The 21,615-nt window shown below is 37.6% G+C and overlaps 1 protein-coding gene across 3 annotated transcripts; it reads left to right on the top strand.

The window, feature by feature from the left end:
* Nucleotides 1-1,983: 1,983 nt before the first annotated feature.
* On the top strand, nucleotides 1,984-21,592 carry LOC306846536 (potassium voltage-gated channel subfamily B member 2-like). Of its 3 annotated transcripts, none has more exons than XM_079379977.1 (3): nucleotides 1,984-2,788; nucleotides 5,041-5,707; nucleotides 17,928-21,592. In XM_079379977.1, exons 2-3 carry the CDS (start codon nucleotides 5,132-5,134, stop codon nucleotides 19,845-19,847), a joined length of 2,496 nt encoding a protein of 831 aa, XP_079236103.1. In that variant the 5' UTR covers nucleotides 1,984-2,788; nucleotides 5,041-5,131; the 3' UTR covers nucleotides 19,848-21,592. The 3 variants fall into 3 exon arrangements, with proteins under 3 accessions (XP_079236103.1, XP_079236104.1, XP_079236105.1); XM_079379978.1 differs by having other exon boundaries at nucleotides 2,657-2,758; nucleotides 17,928-21,395; XM_079379979.1 differs by lacking the exon at nucleotides 1,984-2,788 and having other exon boundaries at nucleotides 5,016-5,707; nucleotides 17,928-21,395.
* The last annotated feature ends 23 nt before the right edge of the window (nucleotides 21,593-21,615 follow it).

Here is a 21,615-nt window from a genome sequence, read left to right as displayed (position 1 = left end):
ACAAATCACAATAATGTTGTAATTTTAAATCAATGTAGCATAATTTCAATTTTAAATGAACTACATTAATTTGATGGAATTTTATGTATAGAGTACCATACTGAATATAGTAGTTGATATTTATATTTACATAAAGTTTTTCATGCCGACTCATCTCGTTTTAACTAATTACAGTCTCTTTCTCTCTTCAGAGACCGGCTGGTATTGAGTTACTTTCCATAATCTCTGATTTTCTTTCAGAGCCTCAACGATGTGAGAGCTTTGGGTGAAACCTCACCACCCCATGGCGCTCTACTTTTACAAGTACAGTAGGTTTGTCTCTAGTTTGTCAGAATCAACACCTGAGACATTATGGTCCTTGCGTCTTTTTTTATTCCATTGTTGCATTACTGATGTACAGTTTGAGAAAAGGAGGGACTACAACCTCTCAGACCAGACAGACGGTGACCATCTGCCTGAAGGTTTTGTTCCAATGCATTAGTGGCACAATGTAGAAAGCGTTAAACTATTTCTGGTCTCTATCTTTGTAGTTTGAGGCAAAAGAATGTTTTTTATTTATTTAATATATTTTATTAAAAAAGAGTGACCCCGTTAAACTTAAAAAAATAAACCCCAAGTTGAAAAATAACCTCAATATTACACTTTAAGTGGCCTGTTTTTTTATTTTTTTAAGAAAAAAGAAGGGGCAAAAGACTATAAAAAATATATTATCTAAAATCTAAACATAAAATGTGACAAAAAACACATACATGATAACACAAATAATAATAATAAAAAAAAGCTTTTAAGCAAAATATAATCATTAATGATTTACAATGCATGGACTTATGGAAATGTTTTTTTTTCTGTTTTTGTTTTTAATTATACTTATAAATAATGTAATCACAAGGTGGCATTTAAGTTTGTTCACTTATAACGGCAATTTTAACAATAATTTACTGTAAAAGTGCACAAATTTGAACTGTACATTATATAATTCATAAATTTTTACTTCCAAAAACCCTGTATTTTATTGCATTTTACAGCACAATGACATCCTATCTGATTTTAAACCACTGACTTATATACATTTCTTATAGATCAATGTTATAACATTTATAATAATAATATAATTTTTTCGTCATGCTAAGGTAACTGTAGTGTACCAGGTGTAACAGGTATAGAAGTAAAAACTGTAGGATTTACTCAAAATGTTTCAATTTACAAAGTCATTAACTTTGAAATTGAAAAACATTGCACACTTTGAATTTTAGTTTAACATGACACTTCAAATACTTTCTTCTTCACTATTAGCATGACCTCTCCAAACTTTTCACTTGACCTTCATTAGCTGTGAGTGTTTGGTTAGCAGGTCTAAAACCTTATCCTCTGTATTTTTAATTAATTTGCTGCTATTAAGAGTTTCAATAGGTCCACAAGCAGGAGGTAGAATGAGACAGTCTCTCTGTTGACATGGGCATGGGCATGAATCCCTAAGGAACAACTGTCACACTCTTGTCACAAAAGTTACCCAGAAGAATGCTGACAGGAAGTGTTGTATACAAATGTAGTGAAGGGAGGGTGAAGGGGTGAGGAAGTGCAGAAAGATGAAGGATCATATCCCCATCCAGTGGCCAATTGAAATACAGCACTTTCCCCCATGCTGTCTTATTAAAGTGAAAGTGATGTAACATACGGCCAAGTACCCATACTCAGAATTTGTGCTCTGCATTTAACCCATCCAAAGTGCACACACACAGCAGTGAACACACACACCGTGAACACACACCCGGAGCAGTGGGCAGCCATTTATGCTGCGGCGCCCGGGGAGCAGTTGGGGGTTCGGTGCCTTGCTCACAGGCACCTAAGTCATGGTATTGAGTGTGGAGAAAGCACTGTACATTCACTCCCTCCACCTACAATCCCTGCCGGCCCGAGACTCAAACTCACAAACTTTGGATTATGAGTCCGACTCTCTAACCATTAGGCCACAACTTCCCTATTATTGCAACTAATGGCCATAGAGGTCTGGTGTGTAACTCAAAAGTTCTGCAGAGGGGATTTCGATTTTGCTATGCCATTAGTTTTCGAAAGTTTTAGGTCAGTGTCAAAATGCCTGCTTTTTTTTATGAAAATTAAAATAACATTGTCATAGATAGATAGATAGATAGATATTTAGATAGGTTCCCCAACGATCTAAATCTTCTAATCTTTTCAGTGAAGTGATCCCTGATTAGGTTCTATAGGATAATCTTAAATATAATCTTAAATACCACGCAACTGATATCAGGTTCCTTGATATGCTCTATATTAAGCCTTTTCCAAATGTGGATCATCGTGTTCCATTGTGTCATGTCCCCACCTCGATTGAACTTGCTATGACAGAGAGCTAGAGATCAGTGACACTGACTCCTGTATGGGACGGTGGGATCTGATGCTGCTGCTATCCTTGGTGATGTACAGCTCAATCCAATTAGGCTTCACCTCCGGACTGTGATGCAGCGCGCGGGGCGAACACTCGTGCTCAGTCGCTGCTCCGCTGTCTTTACGCGCGCCGCTTTCCACTTTCAACACACTATCATGGGTTCGTGGCGAGAATAATCAAGTTTCGGGTTTTTGTCCAACTTGTCCACTTAGTTGGACTGCTTAATTCGCGCGAGTTGTTTGTGAGATTCGGTCCATACAGAATGAAGAGGAACGACTGCCCACTGACGCCTCACTTCGCTGAGCTGATGGAGGGGGAAATAAGAGGCTAACTGACTTCTATTTGGTTGTGGAGGTAAAGGAACAAGAGGTGAACGGCGGGAAGGTAAGATTTCGCTGCTTTTATTCGCTTTAAAAAGCCGTTTGGATAGTTGCGCGCAAGATTGCACTGTTCATCAGGCAGAGTAAACTCCACAGACAGGCATGCCAGAACACAGTTCTGCTGCTCTCAGCGAGTCCCAGCTATTTACACTTCACTCTCAGAAATAAAAGCTCCTGACAGAAAAAATGGCTTTGCTGCTTGATGTAATTTGTTTTACAAGAACTTCGACTCGAGAGGGTTTATTTATTTATTTATTTTTACAGCAAAAGTGGTTCTTGATTATCTAATACGAACAGATGAAGAACATTCGTGTAGAAGAGTGTCTAATCAGCTGTCATGAAACAGGTGCACTGGAAAGTACAGCCTCTTCCTTCCTGATTAAGAATTAGTCTGTAATGAACGTTCCTGAACAGCTTGAAATGCAAAGTTTTGAAGGGGAAGACTCAAATTTGACACGAAGGCTGAGTACTAGGTATTAGATAGTTTGTAGTAGGCTATTTAATTTGTGAGAATCATCTTTTTAATAACAAACTTGTCTCACATCAATATTTTTTGTGTGTTTCTCTTGATCATTGATCTCGTGCACCGTAGTTGATTTTTTCCTCAGAAATTAGAGTTTATACAGTGAGTTCGTAATAGGGCACACCAACTTAACCTTGTGGAGATAGAGCATAAAGCTGCGGATATATATTATGTGGCAGGGTGGTAACGCCATGCAAACTATACACAACGGGACATTATAGTTTTGATACATCGCAGTGCTGCAGCATTATGAAATGTTGGCCTATATAGTTTTCTCTCTGGTTGGGAGTTTTAAATAGCCGGCTGTTACGACGTCTTTTAAGAGCAGGAAATAGAACCCCGCTAAATAGTCCTACCGGGATTTATCATCAAGACATTCTTAAATACTCAATCGCATTACCGTCTGTCATCAGAGCCAAAAGTATAGCCTACTTGACATCCAAATGCTACACAAGAACATTTCAATTGTCATTGTTGAATTTCCACGTTCATGATGATTAAATAAAGAGAGAAATGGCATGTGCTAAGTTCTTAGAAAATAAATTTTTGATTGCAAATTTGCAAACAAATAAAAAAAAAAAACTTAACCCACATTAACTGACTGGCAATGTCATAGTAATGTCAAGTGAAATAATAATAAAAATATGAGGATATTTTCGAGATTAGTATTTATTTTTTATCTATTTTTATTTTTTGTTGTCGTTTTTATAAATATCATTACCAATTTTTGAATATCAAGAAGTTTTCTTAATGTTACTCCAAAACATGTCTCCACATAAAAATGTCAGAATATGCTATTTAAAAATGAAAGTAAAATGTAAAAAACTTAACGACCTTGAAACACACACACACACACACACACACACACCCACACACACACACACACACACAGTTTTTCTTGCCACATGATAACAAAATGGCCTCCTGCATGTATGCTACAAGAACTTTGAATTATTGGATAAAACATATTCAGATATTTATAATATTTTAAATCAAAGTTGTTCCAGGACTTTTTATTCCTAAACTGAGAATGTTTAGTATTTTGCATGATTTTATTGACCCCATTACAGCAGAACTACTGAAGTCCATGGCCCTTGTTAAGATTCCTCCTTTCATAATCCTCTACTTTCTAAAAGCTCTGTGCTTTGGAGACTTGGTTTAGCCTGCAAAGTTTGTTGGTTCATTAATTTTTTGGAGCATAAAATAGGGTCATTTTAATGTTGGAGTTCTGAATGCATTGAATTGAAGTGAAGTGACACTGCCAAGTATGGTGACCCATACTCGGAATTCTTGCTCTGCATTTAACCCATCCAACGTGCACACACACAGCAGTGAACACACACACACCGTGAACACACACCCGGAGCAGTGGGCAGCCATTTATGCTGCGGCGCCCGGGGAGCAGTTGGGGGTTCGGTGCCTTGCTCAAGGGCACCTCAGTCGTGGTATTGAGGGTGGAGAGAGCACTGGACATTCACTCCCCCCACCTACAATCCCTGCCGGCCCGAGACTCGAACCCACAACCTTTGGATTACGAGTCCGACTCGCTAACCATTAGGCCACGACTTCCGAATTCCATAAAATTATATTTTTATTGTATTAATGGCTTTATTTAGAATATTATTTTTTTCTAATCGTATGCCTATGCATTATTCAAAATATTATTGAAGGTTACATGATACATGATAAGTTTGTTACATGATAAGATGTCCTGAAATGTTGTTGATTTTCAGGTGCAACCATGGAGGGCCTTGTCTGAGGTGGATTCATCATAGTACTCCTATTTGACATCTGAATTAGCATAACATTTGAGAAGTAGCAGTCATGACTGAGAGGGCAAACTTCGGAGCTCAGAAGGTCTCACGGCCACAGGACTCACTCCCGCCAGAACCTATCGACATTATCCGGACAAAAGCCAGATCCAGAAGAGTCCGGATCAATGTGGGTGGACTGGTCCATGAGGTGCTATGGAGAACCCTGGACCGACTGCCACGAACCCGTCTGGGGAAACTCAGAGACTGCAATACCCATGAAACCTTAATGGAGATCTGCGACGACTACAGTCTAAATGATAATGAGTATTTCTTTGACAGGCACCCAGGTGCCTTTTCCTCCATTTTAAACTTTTACCGGACTGGCAAGCTACACATGATGGAAGAGATGTGCGCTCTGTCCTTTGGTCAGGAGCTTGACTACTGGGGCATCGATGAGATCTATCTGGAGTCGTGTTGCCAGGCACGGTACCATCAGAAGAAGGAGCAGATGAATGAAGAGCTGAGGAGAGAGGCTGAAACGCTCAGGGAGAAGGAAGGAGATCAGGTGGAAACGGGCTGCTGTCCAGACAAAAGGCAGAAGCTCTGGGATTTGCTGGAGAAACCGAGCTCTTCTGTAGCGGCAAAGGTAGGGCAAGCACGTGGCCCACACATACACAGTACAAAATATCAGAGTGAATCCACACTAGTTATCTAATTATTAGCCACACTAATTATTAATTTATGACATTTTCATTTAGGATGTTCCATTTGAGCATCTGAGAGAACATTAGATCAACAAACCAGCACTTAAAAAAAATACTGAAGAGAGTTAGCCCAAATATTCAGTTTGAAATGAATTATTAATTTGTCTTACAATGACTAGGGGCAAATTCAAGGGTAAAGTTTGGACTGCAAAATTCTGAGACTGATGCCAGCAGTGATATGATGAAATATGAAACCCAAAGATGAACTTATAAATACACACATCCCTATGCATTTCCCCAGTTGTCGGGATTGACATATTAGCCCAGGCTTTTATGCCACAAAAGAAGAGGCATATTTTTTGTGGGATACAGCTTGCTAAAAGGAAGATTTATGCTCCTGCATGTCAGTGTGAAACTATTTTGGCTGTATTTTCCATCCGAGAAGTTTGCTATTGTTCTTTATTTTGCCGATGTGGTGAGATGCTGCACGGATGACTGATATGCGCATGTGTTACTTAATTAAGAATGATTAAGAATGAGTCAATAAAACAAAGACACTGTCATGGTCTGTTAAATTTAAAGATTTTGCTTTAAATATCTCTCATTGTGGATTTAAGGAAGTTTTGACTATTATATTTTCTTACACATTAGTAGATTGTCCTGGTAGAAGGTTGTTGAGAATATTAAAATGCTTTTTCACAGCTGCTCAGGAGCTTTGTCTCCACTCACTGCCCAGTCCCAATACACAGATCGCCTACTTCCCAGAATACAGACAGGGAAAGCAGTCAGAAGAGCCATTAGTGAAATGCTTTAATGTACAGGATTTTTTTTCTTGCCCTTTGGCTCTCGGGAAATGTGTTTGATAAAACTCACTAGAATCCTTAACAAAACTGCATTTTGCGCCATAATAATAATAAATATCCTCATAACAGTAATGATGTTAGCATTTTAATTATGATGACTAAGATTCTTATTAAGTTGATCATATGTAAAATGATTATAGATTATATTTGAACTTTTTAATATTTTTTATGTTTTAAAATATTAAAATCACATTAGACATTTATTCCATACATTTAATGTTCAACATTTGGAGCAGAACACTGAACTCAGTGTAACTAAAAGTTACTAAACTAAAGGCTGATACGATAGGTCTTAAAAAGAAAGTGGAAATAAAGGGAAAGTGAAAAAAGTGAGGGGAAAAAAGACAGATGGTAATACTCATAAACATTCCCACTAGCCAGCTGAGTGAACTCTAAGCATCAAATTAAACTTTATCCATATGTTTTCTTGGGCATATTTGTAAACAACTTACCTGACCAGAAAGGACCAGGTATATCATCTTACTCTGATTCATTGTGTTTGACAGATTTACATTAGCATTATGTGTGGTAGTGGGACTGGGCAGGTGGAGTAGCACGTTCTGCTCTCAGAGAGGAAGATGAAGGTTGAGTCACTGCCACTATGATTTGTTGCCAGTCAATCATTTGAGTGAGTCAGCACAAACACACCGCGTCCATTCAGCCTACACCTATCAGCTATAATGTCTGCTCTGACAGGCCAGAAGCAGCTTTGTATTGACCAAAATCACCTTCAGCTTAGTTCAGTTTATCATATCACCACTGTTCACTAGAGAGAGGTTTGAGATGGAAAAAAAACTGGCAGGATTGCAACAAGCCTATTTAGAAGGTGTGCTAACAATATATAGCAGCATATTAAATTACAAAGCAGTTCTCTTCAGTAAACCCCACTTTACTGTAGCTCTGAATTTTTGCATGCTTCGGTTTGGGTTTTAGGGAGGACAGAACAAACCCCTTTACATTGCAGGGGTCCAGTCGTAATTAATCGCATGTGAGCTGCAAGATTAATGGCAAATAGTTACTAACCTTGACCTCCACCTTCACTACTGTGGGCTCAGTGGTTTGGTTATTGGACACTGCCTTTTGAGCAGGAAATGACTGGTGGGCTACAGAGGACGTATTTTCCAATGCATGTTGATACATATTGCAGCAGAATTTTGCAAGTAATACTTTACTTTGATGCATGATGTGTTTCAGTACATTTCCATTATATATATATATTTTTTTTTCCAGCCAACAGACAATATTTTTAAGTGTATAGTATAAAACATATATAAACAAATAGTACATAGAAAATCTAGTCTAACAGCACAGTTCAAGGAAATGTATTTTTAGTAATAAAAATGTCAATATATGGTTTCAAATATCAAAATACATTACAAAATGCACTTCGAGAAGACAATACATCCAGTTCAAAAATATGTTTGGGGTAAATGCAATATGTAATTATTAAATATATTTTGGACAAACTTTTTTTTTTTTTTTGGAGAATTGCTAAAAATGAAGAAAATTGAGTAACTAAACCTAAAACAAAATGTATGTAATTATGTTTTATTACCAATAAATTTTGAAATATTTTAATATATAGATTTTTGCTTTATGGGTTGAGATGGACTACTCAGCTGTTACATGCTTTGCGGAGCTCATGAAATTATTTAGTAAAATGACAATGTGTTTGTCCTTTCAAGTACTAGCAAATAAGCTGTTTTCTGTCAAGCTCTAAAAGAAGATATTTGCAACTGGACAGTTGCTGGGTTGTTGAAAAGATAAAGTGAACAGTGGCTAGTTTAGCGGTCAGCATATACCGCTCTCCATGAGGCAATGGAGACTTAATCTCCTTTGGTGATTTACCTAGTCTGCTCCTACAAATAGACTGAGGGCCCTCGCTTGTCTGGCTTATGGCTACAGTGTGTAATGTGGTCACGTGTTTAGCCAGAGCAGTTAATCAATTAGTGAAGGCAGTTTTCCAGCCTGCGGAAGTTATTAAGAGCGGCAGGGGACGTTGACTTTTTTGCGCCGTTTCTGCTGTTTCAAAATGCCAGGATGAGCTTTGTGAATCACCTGGGTAGATTAACTTATTTTAATGAGCATTTTAATGAGCCATGTTCTTTTCTTAGAGAAAAAAACAACAAACATTTTTAGCATCTCCATAGTTTGATATGCTGGCTGAGTAGTGAAGTGGTGTATTTGGGTTCTTCCTTCTTGTTTAACTGTTCTGTTTCCCATTGACTCTCTGCTTATCTCAGAGGACTTGTGTGGTGTGCGTCCTCTCAAAAGGTCAGAGGACTCTAACCCTTTTCATCACATGGCCAGGCCGAGCTCCTTTAAAGAGCTCGTCTGTCACATCACCTTCATTTGTTTTGTAAACCTCCTGAGCCTTTAGTAAGCAATGCATGCATGCATGATACAGTATAACAATGGATGAGGGTAGTACCTCAGGAAATGATTTTGGTTGAATTTGCACTCTCATGTTCCTGTCATTTTAGATGTTTTGATAATTTCAATTGGTAGTCAAGCTATTATTTTCTAGTCTTGGCTAAAAAGAAAGACAAAAAGAAACATAAACAAAAACATATTTCCTTACTACTCAGAATCTTATACAGAGTTTTTGCTACTAAAAATATGAAATTAAGTGCCTTAGATCAGCCTTTTAAAAAGGAAATATGTCTATTTTTCTCCATGAGGCCCACAGAGAAAGTGAATCATCCTGTGGAGAGTCTCTCTTCTGAGTGACTTTTTTATGACTAAAATACTTAAATAAATATATTTAAGATATAAGATATTCTAAAATGCAAAAAATATTTAATCAAAACCTTTTAAGATTATTTCATTTAATTAATAATATGCTTTTAAAAATGGACTTTTCTAAAGCAGTAAAAATAATACATGATATATAACTAAAAGGCATAAATATATATTTGTTTGATTCCTATCTTTAGGTTCTTTGCTGATCCCACTCCCCTCTCACTTCCTAATGGTTTCCTGTCATCACATACTGTTCTGTCCATTAAAGGCATAAAAGCCTGAAAATGTAACAAATGTCAAATGTGTTTTTAATTAAATTTTTATGCATTTTATGAATCTCGAAAAGCTATAAGAACTATACTTGATATTGAGAGACATCAGATATCATAATCTGTCAAGAGGTGTTCACTGCAGATTGTTTTGATGAGATCACTGCTCTTCAGAACTGAAAGGTCTGTGGTGGTGTGAATAATTTATGTGTATTTACAGTAATTGATCATGACATGATACTCTATGCTCTCAGCTCTGTGGACAGAGTGGGAATTCTCTGCACCAAACACATGGATGGGAAAGGGGGAGAAAGGGAAAAAGAAGTCTGTGGAGGTTCTGTTACTAAATAAAGAGGCCTGGGTTCTGGCTGAGACTCTAGGTGCAAGGAGATACCCGGTGAATTCCCCTCTCAGCCATCACAGCAAGAGCCATGGAGGTCAATAGACAAAGTAAATGTGAAGATGAGTAAAGGTTACATCCAGTGCTCTTTTAAGAGTCTGTTAGATCCTATTAACTATAGTGAGATTGCATTAATCATTTTAAAACAATTCACCCTTTGTCCACTTCTGTAAAGGCATTATTTCTCAATGTACTTCTAGAGTGAGAAAGGTAAATCAATATCCTTTTATGATTATTATGGACTAAGCTGAACTATTTTCATGTGAATAATGTGCTGTAAATAGACAGATGAATGTTTAATGTGGTATGTAACTCTATATACTTTCGATTTAATTTAATTATATTTCAAACATGAGTTAATGGTGTTAATTACATTTACAATTAAAACAGTTTGTCAAAACAATTGAACACTTCATCTTAAAATAACTATTAAAAATGCAATTTTGTAACTATATAGTAAATCTATATGTTCATATATTTTGATAAAATCTAGAAAAAATGGCAGAACAGTTTTCCAGTTCAGTTATTAAATCCATGTGAAAGTTCAGACGAAGGTTAAAACTATGAAATTCAAACTTGAGATATCCTCAAATGAGAATAGACATCGCTGAATTGAAAGTAATTGTCATGTTATGTAATCCAGTGCTTTGAAAAGGAAGGGCTGAGCTTGTGACCCAAAGGGAGCAAAGTACTGTACATAGGCCCAACGTGGGCTTTGAACCGTGGAACAAGTCCTTTAGCCTCTCTGGCGACTCAGAGGAGTTTCCATCCCCCACAATGTCACACAATTATGTAGTTAAGCCTGAGAAACCTAAAGGGATTTATCTTTAATCTGAGTAATGAACAAACAAAATAGCTTTGATTCAACTCTGATGGATAAAAGCCCAAGTTATAGACATGATCTGATCCTGTAATTGAAGCTTCATTGAGGGTTAAAGCCAATTACTAATGTAGCATGACCTACAATCAATAACTACTGTGTCTATCAGTAGTGTCTAGCATTTTTGTAGCATGTATGACCTTGTCACGTTCATATTCTAATAATCAAATTAATTTTTATATGAATTTCATTACAGCAGTAACATTTTTAATGCTTAAAGTCACTGCACACATGGGAATGTTCAAATGCAGATGTAAATATGTACAAAAAAAGTTTGTGCTACACACAGATATTTTATAGTTTGAGTTTAAGTAGTTGGAAAACATTTAAAGGGTGTCTCAAAGACGGTTATCAACTGTGGTGTAACAAAGCTCCTTTTGTGGCATTTAGCGAAATGCAAAGCCAATGTAAGAGGTGCAAAAATGTAGGAATCTACCAAACAGCCTCAGTTTAAGCCATGAAAGCATTGCCAACAAAATGATGTTTTTACGTGACAAAGCTGAAAGTTACTAGACAAAATCATTTCAGTGAGGTTGATCAATACTGAGAATGTTAGAAGAGTATTACATTTATATCAGAATAGTCAATGGGAATATTAAGACTATGAATCAAATCTAGAGTTATTAAAATGCTGGATGTTTAACAAATATTATCAGATGACAAATAAAGTGATATTTTTTTGAAGAAATTCTATTTCTGTGAAATCTTGGTTATGAAGGACTGATGCTTTTAAGGGCATGTATGCTTGGAAAATTTCCTCCTGTCTCTTCATATTATAATCTATATTGACTTTTGGGTCAGTGATCAAGTAATTGGATTCTTTTTCATTGTTATGTGTCTCAGGACTCAGTTTAGGTCATTACTGTGGATATGCACACAAAGATAATAGATATCTATATCTATACACCCACACACACACACACAAAGATAATCATTCTTTTTTATTTATTATATTTTTCTTTTTTTCTTTTATATTTAATTATTGTTTCTTTAGAATTATTATTTTTTTAAAATATAGATATAGATATTTATATTATTTATATTAAGAAAGCACTATACTGAAAGCAGACAGCCAGGTTTTGTATGATCAGATCAGATCTCATGCTGTTGTGCTAATGATGCTCTTTCTTAGGCAATCTGTGTGCTATTCATACAGTGTGACAACAAAATATATGCTATTAGCTCCACCTACCCAACCCACAAGAGCTAAAACCCTGCCACGGGCAGGAGCACTGCCAGTCTTGTAGGATAAGACTTAGAGTTTTATCCTCTGAGCTCAACCTCACCTTGAACCCAGTTGTGAGTTCCGTTCTGTGAAACGCTTTTTTGGGGGACAAATGTCGGACAAATTCTCATGGATCTAGTACGAGGGTAGATATCTTAGATTGTGTTAAAAATAGTTAGTGGCAGTTGGACAGGCTGAATAGCTGGCTGTACACTGTGTTTAAGTAGAGGTTGCCTGCCTACCCCACTTGTGCGACTGAATATTTTGCATGCGAGTAAGTGGTAGGCTGAGGGCTAGGCTGTAAATCACAAGCAACCATCAGGGCCACATTAATGACTAATCACTATAATCACGACCCCCTGCTTCCTCCAACCCCCGCGCATGCAAAGACACTGTCAAACACAGAGTAGTCATCTTACTATCTTGTAGCTCAGCTGGTTTCATGTATGTTGGAACCTCTATTGGTTTCGCATGTTCACCGACACTCCGTTGCGCATTATAGAGGGGCTGGATAGTGTGTCTATTACTCAGCAAAAGCTACTTGACAAATGTGGGAGTTAAGCGCCAAATGAACCTGTCCTATAAAAAAGCACACAATCAAACAGATCCCATGACACTCCTTTATAAATAACCCTTCAGTATCGATCAAGACATTCTTGGGTTTCCAGACAGAGTTTCTTCTTCCTCTCATGGTTCTCCAGAAATAATTTAACCTTCACTTCCTCTCCGGAAGAGAGGTGTCTTCTGGGACACTGCATTACAGTTGAAAAAAAAAAAAAAAAAGTAAAGTCGTGACGTATTGTCAAGTATGGTGACCCATACTCGAAATTGGTGCTCTGCGTTTAACCCATCCAAGTGCACACACACAGCAGTGAGTAGTGAACAAATGCACACACACACACACACACACACACACCGTGAACACACACCCGGAGCAGTGGGCAGCCATGCTGCGGCGCCCGGGGAGCAATTGGGGGTTCGGTGCCTTGCTCAAGGGCACCTCAGTCGTGGTATTGAGGGTGGAGAGAGCGCTGGACATTCGGCCACGACTTCCCCTACCATCAACTATTGACTGAAAGTATTTTAATCCTAGTTTGTTTATTTCAATTTTATAATGTTTTCCTCCCCATACATCAGTAAGGTGTTTCTCAAGTCGTTCAACAGGAGAAAACTGAAAAAAACGGACCTTCAAGCAATAGATGCCAATATTGTTTGTGAAAACAACACAGTTCACCCATATTCTGAGGGAAGAGCTGAAAGCTTGGTCTGTTGTAATTGTTTCTGAGAGAACACATTACTGAGTAATTTGAGCATCCGACCAAGGTTCGCAGATAAAAGAAGATGGATTTAACATTTTAACTCCTGAATCACAGGCCACTTGCAGGATTAGTGGTCTGTAGAGTGAAGGAGCTGTCCATGGTGCTGCTCTGAAACATGAATCAGCGTTTCCAAATATTCATTAGTTCTTTCAAGATAAAATAGCTCACTCATATTTTTTTGTCATAGAAAAATATTTCATGTTTCTGTTTTCCTGGTCTTTGACTCGCATGTGAACCTTCCACTTTTTGCAATACAGGTAAATCCACCTCACCCTGCAGATTAAAACGCAAATCCTCATGTTCGGCCAGATTGCTCTCAGTAAACAGTTTTTCCATATACATATTATTATGGTTCAGTGCCAAGACAATAATTATGTGGGCAATGAATTTGAATGAGAAAAATCAGCCAGATGTTTTTGGCCTAAACTTATCATAAAAGTCAGATATATGGGACCAAGGACCAAAGCAGCTCAACTCCACACTCTAGCAGATACCTAAACCAGACTCAAATTTCATTTCACCCTCCCTTTACATCATGTGCATTATTGGTTTGGCAGTCTCTTGGAATTTTACATATTCGATATGAGATACTGCAACTCCATGAAAGGGGATAAAAGATCATGTAAAATTATACATTGAAGACAAATATGTATTGATTTATGTGTTTATTATTTCGATGCAATTCTCGATTCTGGTCTATAGCACCATCTACTGGTCAGATGAAATGCTTTATATTTTTCTGCTCATCCGAGTAAATTTAATTGGCTCTACTTTGATGTCTCTTGAATCACTCCATATAGATTCACTCTCTCATTTCATATGATCATATATGTCAATCATATAATAATATTAATGTAAGAAATGTGGTTTGCAAAGAGCCCACTTCTGATTTACTTGGTGTTTTCCTAATAAAATTATGTTTTTATTTTTAAATTTTTAATACTTTTCATTACATTTCAAAATATCATTCTGAAAATAGAAACATGACAATGCTTCTGGATGCCACAGATTCAAAGAACATCATTAACACACTTCGTCCTTTAAGAAACTCATTAAACAATATAAACAAAAGACTTCAGCAAGGTAGTACCCTTTCTCTACGACAGAATTAAATTAGGGTTAGGTAACTTAAAGGATCTCTTGGTGCTTCCTGTGCTTCCCTATACACATAAGCCCTGGCCCAATGCCAGAAATCTCCCTGTGTTGAGATCACTGCCCTTGTAATCACGTTTATACAGATCCACAGATGAGGACAGTTAACTAATCCTCCTGCTTCTCTCCTTCAGTACTTATCGCTCCTGTCTATCCTGCGTTGAGAACAAATACAGCCCTACTGCATGTGTCAGCAGAGGCATTAAACTGAGGCCTGTATAAACTGACGTACCTTGATATAAATGTTTTTCCCAGAACCTCAGTGAAACTGATTAATGAGCTGACCATAGCGACACATCAGGCTGGGAATTTATGTCCTTCAAACTTAAAGTCACCATAAAGTCAGAAAACTGCTCTGATTTTAGAGTGCTTCCATCAGCTGGTGTAGGTCTGACAAGACTGATAATAGCAGGGTGACTGTGATGTTTTTAGAAAAATGAATAGTAGTAAACAGGCAGCTCTTTTTGATGGTAGCATGTAGATTTTAATACTGTTTATTTGGTTTATTGTAAGTTACATTAATATTTATGGATGGCAAATATTATAATTTAAAAGTCAATACGATGCGATTTTACTATAAAAAAGTTTTTTTTCAGAAGTAGGAATTATCAAAAAAAGCAACATGTACACTTTTTACAGTAAAACATCATTAAAACATTGTTAAATATTGTTAAAATGAAAGTCTGAATAACTAATAAATTAAAGGAAATGTGTTCTGCATTCCCAGAATTTCTGTATGAACCATCAAATTTATTTGGATTTTATTTAGAAAGTAAGCTTATTGTTATTTTTGTCTTTGACGAGTGTTTTAAATTCCATTTTTATATTTTTAGTCTATGTTTATGCCATTATTTTAACATGTTTTTTTTTTTTGGTACTGTATTAAAAATGTTTACATACAGTCCTTTGTTTAGTATGTGATAGCTATGGAATTTGTTTTAATGCAGAAAAATGTTCCTAATATTGTGAAGCATTTTCTGACTGGAAAACTTAACAATCATGAATCTCAGTTGGATGGTATATAACATGTCCTGTAGAGTTACCTCAGTGACTCTCTCCCCGGGGATTAAAATCAGCTCTTTTTTACTCTTACCTTCGTGGGTACCTCAACCTCTGACTGGACTTTAGGTCTCTTGGTCACAGCCAGACGCTACTCAACCCTACCTGGCTGGGACAATCCCTGCGTCATGCGATGGCAATTACAGGCTCCCTGTGAGCTATTCAGAGTCCTTTCCTTATACTTGTACTGCATTACACAATGTCAAACACCTCTAGCAGCAAACATACGCATTCATTTGTACCTTCCTGTTGACTGCAACATTTGTTTAGCCTGGCTCATCAGTTGTTTAACGTGCTCTAGCAACACTCAATACTTGGGTAATCAATGACAACAAAGCACTCTGTTTTACTATACAAAGGACATTGATGTAGCAAGCATCAGTTACACTGTTTAGATGCTTTAGATTTTGTCTTTTTATAGGCTTTCCTTGCACTGCATCATTGAAGCCCTCACCAAGACTCCTGAATTAACCTTCTATATAAACTCACTGAAAAAGCATCCAATGTAATGTTACTGTTGCAATCAGAACATCGTGACATTTTTCACTCTTTGTTTAAGAACGTATGGACCTTGCAAAGGTGTTCACATTGTCTGCGTGGGAGGACATTTCAGGATAATTGTAATAGGATTGAGTTTCTATCTATAGTAAGGATATAGAAAGGTTAGGAGCAGTTACTCAGTCTTTCCTCTCCCCCCACAAGGGAAGAATCAACAAGTAATCTCTTTAGTTTTCCTTAAACATTGTAACATTAAGTATTCTTGTATAGAATATTGGGCTGGCAAATTGTGTCACAGTGCTTATTGTGTGAAATTAGTGAAAACATCCATTCCTCAGTGCATTGATATTTTCAGTAGAGTTGAATAATTTTGTTTGTATGTAATATGACTTGATATTTGTCTGTGGTGTGATTAATTCTGGTGTAATATCATGAAGTTGATCAAATGTGCTGAATATTTAGAAGTGTGTTATGACATCTCTTTCATAATGGTATTTACACCACCCACAATGACAGGATCGTGTCAAGGTCAGACGTTTTATTCTCCACCCAGGATCATTATTAATCCCCTCTTAATGCAGTTCCAGTGAATGAGTAACAGTTTCTCGATTTGTTGCTCATTGTCTTTTGCAGTACGTTATAGTTTGTTACTTCTTTGAAGATGACTATATCATTTGTAAGGGCATAATGGCAGTACAATAGAAGTTCCCGAAAACTCAAACTTGAAATATGTAAACTATAAACTGAGTGTAAACATACAATGTGTATTGTATCAAAGCATGAAAGTAAAAAAGTAAGAAAGGTAAGTAGATGGGTAGTGTAACTGGAAGCTAGTGGCATCATGAAACCCAATTCATATCATTGAAGGATTTCTGAAGAGGCCTAAAATTGATCCAGTAATTTTAAGGCATATTAAGACTCAGTTTATAAACATCTCTTGAGCGATGTCCATTTTTTAGTTGAAATTAAGAAACTCAAGTAGTACCTTTTCCAAAAGTATGATTAATACATTTCTTGACATTGATAAATGGTAGTAAAATAACACATTGTCCCAAAATTTCAGCAGAAATAGGCTCAGACTTCACGCCTACCTGGAAAGCATTCACAGATTGACATTGTCATTTCAAAAGTTTTGCATTGTTAATGCTTGTTTTTTTGTGAGAACGTGATGTTTCCTCTACCTGTAATGCAGCAAACAGGGAAATTGATTTGATGAAATGCAATATAATAGCCAGACAAGTAACTGAGTCTGATCAGGGTTATTTGATTACCTTGCAAGAAGATTTAGATAACCTCATGAGACAACCTCCATATTCTAACAAAGTAGCTGATCAATAAGTGCTTGTCAAAGCCATTTGTGAATTGATATGGAGAATGAGAGAACAGACCATGCAGATTACATTATCCTAATAAGGATGAGGGCACAGTCTCTTTCTCTCATTTTATTTCCTATTAGTCCCATTAGCCTTTGCTTTATTATATTATTATTATATATTCCAAGAAATGTCACTATTTGTTTAAACTTTTGAATACCTGTAACACTATTTTTACAATTACAAAACTACCTTTAGACTATTTTGATTTTGAATTAAGTGCCTACACTGACTTAAACTTAGCACTTTATATTTTGATATGTGGATTTACATATTTTCTGAATGAGTGTACAGTGGTCACAATTATTTGTAGACTTCAGAGTTTGAATGGAGTAAATTATATTACGTCACTAAATGCTCTCCTCTTTTTGTTTTTTTGCAGATTCTGGCCATAATATCAATTCTGTTCATCATTCTTTCAACCATTGCACTGTCACTGAACACCCTGCCTGAGTTACAAGTGATTGATGAATTCGGACAATCCAACGACAACCCGAACCTGGCCCACGTTGAAGCCGTTTGCATCGCCTGGTTCACTATGGAGTACCTTCTCCGCTTTTTGTCTTCTCCCAACAAGTGGAAGTTCTTCAAAGGGCCACTGAATGTCATTGATCTGCTGGCTATCCTTCCTTATTATGTCACAATATTCCTCACAGAATCCAACAAGAGTGTCCTCCAGTTCCAGAATGTGCGCAGGGTAGTTCAGATCTTCCGGATCATGAGAATCCTGAGAATTCTGAAACTCGCGAGACACTCGACTGGTCTCCAGTCTCTTGGGTTCACGCTGAGAAGAAGCTATAATGAACTCGGACTGCTGATATTGTTTTTAGCCATGGGCATCATGATCTTCTCCAGTTTGGTGTTCTTTGCTGAGAAAGATGAAGATGCTACCAAATTCACCAGTATTCCCGCTTCATTCTGGTGGGCAACAATTACTATGACAACTGTAGGTTATGGAGATATCTATCCCCAAACCCTTCTGGGCAAAATAGTGGGGGGTCTCTGTTGCATCGCTGGCGTGTTAGTGATTGCTCTGCCCATTCCCATTATTGTGAACAACTTCTCTGAGTTCTACAAAGAACAGAAGCGACAAGAAAAGGCTATCAAACGAAGAGAAGCACTTGAGAGGGCCAAGAGGAACGGAAGCATTGTGTCGATGAACTTGAAAGATGCTTTCGCTCGCAATATGGAACTACTGGATGTTGTGATAGAAAAGAATGAGGACAAGGGCGCAGACAATCATCTTTCACCAAGTCGCTGGAACTATCAGAAGAACCCAAACTCTGACTTGGGTTCCAAAGGCTGTGACGCAAAATATCAAGAAATAGGTCAACTAGCTTCTCCAGAACGATTATTCAAACCAACTTCAAGCCCTCAACGTCTGAACGCGAAATCCCTCGAGCAAATGTACAACCAGATGACGGCCGCCTCATCCATGAGCAGCAGCGGACCTTCGGCTTCCAAAGCAAACACTATTGTAAAAGAAGAAGAGATGGAGATGAAGGTAGTGCAGAGCGAACCACGGCACAAACCCATCACTGAGATAAGAAGCCTGTCCAGCGTTGACAGTTTCGCCAGCTGTGCCACAGATATCAGTGAAGTAGAGAGAAGCGCGCTACTGCCAAATTTTGCAGGAGCGCAGACAAGGCATCCACGCGCTCCTCCGCCGCTTGACCTCAGCCAGATCACCTCCCTGGAGAAACGGGCTCCTGAGAAAGCAAAGCAACCCCTGATCATCAAAGAGGGCCTCTATGAGTTTGTTCAATGCAAGTCAGACAGCAGCACCATGTCGCAGGGCGAGGAGAACCAAAGCTTTGATCCGAGCGGTGAAAACGTGAGGAGCCCTCCACGAGGAAACCAAGTCAAAGTCAAGGGACTCAAAGTGAACTTCACCGAATCTGCAGACGAGGGGGCTTCCAACTTGCACTTAGTCGTGACGGATGGCGCGGCCACACTGACACCAAAGCTACCGGTATCTGATCCATTACTGCTGCCGGGTTCTCCTCGGCACAGTCCCAGATCCCCAGGGAAAGGCTTTGAAGGTGAAGGAGCCACAAGCTCTCCAGGGTTCAGCCTGTCATCTTCCGATAGCCAAAGAGGGAGAAACCACATCGATAGAGCTGCCGTTACTCCCACCTCCCCGAAAAGTGCACAAAACTGTGCTTCTGCCACAGTTGGTGCCATTGGAGCAGAAGACAACATTCAAAGTGGACAGAAGGTGGACAACCACCTCCTTTCACCTGATATTCTCAAGTCTTCAGGGGAGGGAGGTCGCTCACCACCGTGTGAAAGTAGCATGTGATGCGATGGGTTGCATTAACATGTTCACATTCACAGAACAAATGCATCAAAGTATGTGGACAGAAAGAGGCATACTGATGTAGTGAAGGAGATTTTCTTTTGTCTTTCTTCGACACTATTGGACTGCATAACCGCAGAGATTGACTTTATGATCCTGAGAGCGAAGATCTGCTCTCAACATCAAGAGCTCAGTGATATTCATACAGAGGGAGGACATTAAAAAACAAATCCATACTCTTATTATTCTATCATTATTTTGTAACAGTACAACCCTCCATGCGAAGGATTAGTTAGCTGAATCATATATCTTTCAAATCATAGGCTGATTCAGACAACTGTGATAAGATATCACAAATCGTTCTTTGTAATTTACAGCCCACTGAGATGTTATAAAATACACATTTTTTAAGACTAACCACTGTAACATTTTTGTTGGGTTTGTTTAATAGTTCTGACCAAAGTGCTACCAGTGTAAATTTAACTTCAGCATTTAACTTGAAATAATATTTTTGACCAAAATATGCCTTCATTTGATATTATCCCTCAGTGGTCATATATGAAGCAACAAAAAAGTTTTCAGTTCTCTCTGCAAATGTGTATCAAATCAAATTCCATTTTTTCTTTTTCTTTTATCATCCCTATGAGAAAGTAATAGAAAAGGAAAAACGTACCAAAATATAACATGTCAGTACTAAATATTCTGATATCTATATGAGCAAGTCTGTTTCAGCGAAACACAGATTCAGGTGTTTCCATTTGCATCACTTTATAGTTGAGCCATAGTCTACTTAGAAATACATACACTCTTGAAATAGTTTTAGCATGATTACTGCGGTGACGACTCTCCACATCAGTGAATCTGAGAAACTGTATGGAAAGATCGTTGTTTTTAAATTGCCTTCAATTCAGAATCAGGCGAGGGATACCCATGACGGCCATAGTAAATCAACTATGCCCTCTGCTGGATGAAGGAAACGGCACTTTACTTCTACGAGACGTCAGCTTGACCCGATGGGAATATTGTACATCAAAGAATGTCATTTTAACGTTCCTCTCGAGGTGCAGTACACTTCCCCCGAGAACAAGGTCATTGGATGTCAACAGCTCAATGCAGAACTTTGAGTGTATGATTTGTATATTAACTGTACATTCAAGACATTATCGGCTACATCCATTTAGTGTGTAGAAACACAGGTTCACAAGTTATGATGTCAATCATACTTAAGTGATTTTTAAAACAAAACTAGGCAGGAATACAAGCCCTGCTTTAAGTATTCAAATCGGTGCCTTTTCATAAACAGTCATTTATGAGAAGGCGTTAAGATCTTTGGTTTGGTTCAGACAAGTATGTACAGAAAGTCCTAATTTTTATAGAGTAAAATATGCAAAGATAATTGAGTTCTCAGGTTTTTTTATGTAATCTTAAAGCCCTAATGTTTCTGTATGTGAAATTCATTGTTTGCCGTTATTAAATCAAAAGGTGATGGAACAGAACACTGAACAAAACTAAAGCGCTGCATGATCATCTACTCGCACAAGCATTGAGCAGATTTATCTTTAATACAACTTGACTATTGTATGTACATTCCAATTTCATTTCTGTATTTTTTTTCCCATTAAGTTTGGATCGTAGTTGATATATCAATGTGAAATTGTTTATAGTTGTACATCTTTTCTTTGAAATAGTGACCGCATTGTTCCAGATACCTAGAACGACCATTAAACAAAATAAATGTTTGTACAGGACACTATGAGCACATTCTTTACAG

The sequence above is a fragment of the Barbus barbus genome, assembly GCF_936440315.1.
Source record: "Barbus barbus genome assembly, chromosome: 26".
Lineage (NCBI taxonomy): Eukaryota > Metazoa > Chordata > Actinopteri > Cypriniformes > Cyprinidae > Barbus > Barbus barbus.
Note: the sequence above shows the minus strand (reverse complement) of the source record. Positions and strands in the feature narration are given on the sequence as shown.

Excerpts from the sequence above, each read along its gene's own strand:
- LOC306846536 (XM_079379977.1), top strand. The coding sequence starts at position 5,132 with ATGACTGAGAGGGCAAACTTCGGAGCTCAGAAGGTCTCACGGCCACAG. Across the intron at positions 5,708-17,927 it reads GCTCTTCTGTAGCGGCAAAG|ATTCTGGCCATAATATCAAT; the intron begins GTAGGGCAAGCA and ends GTTTTTTTGCAG.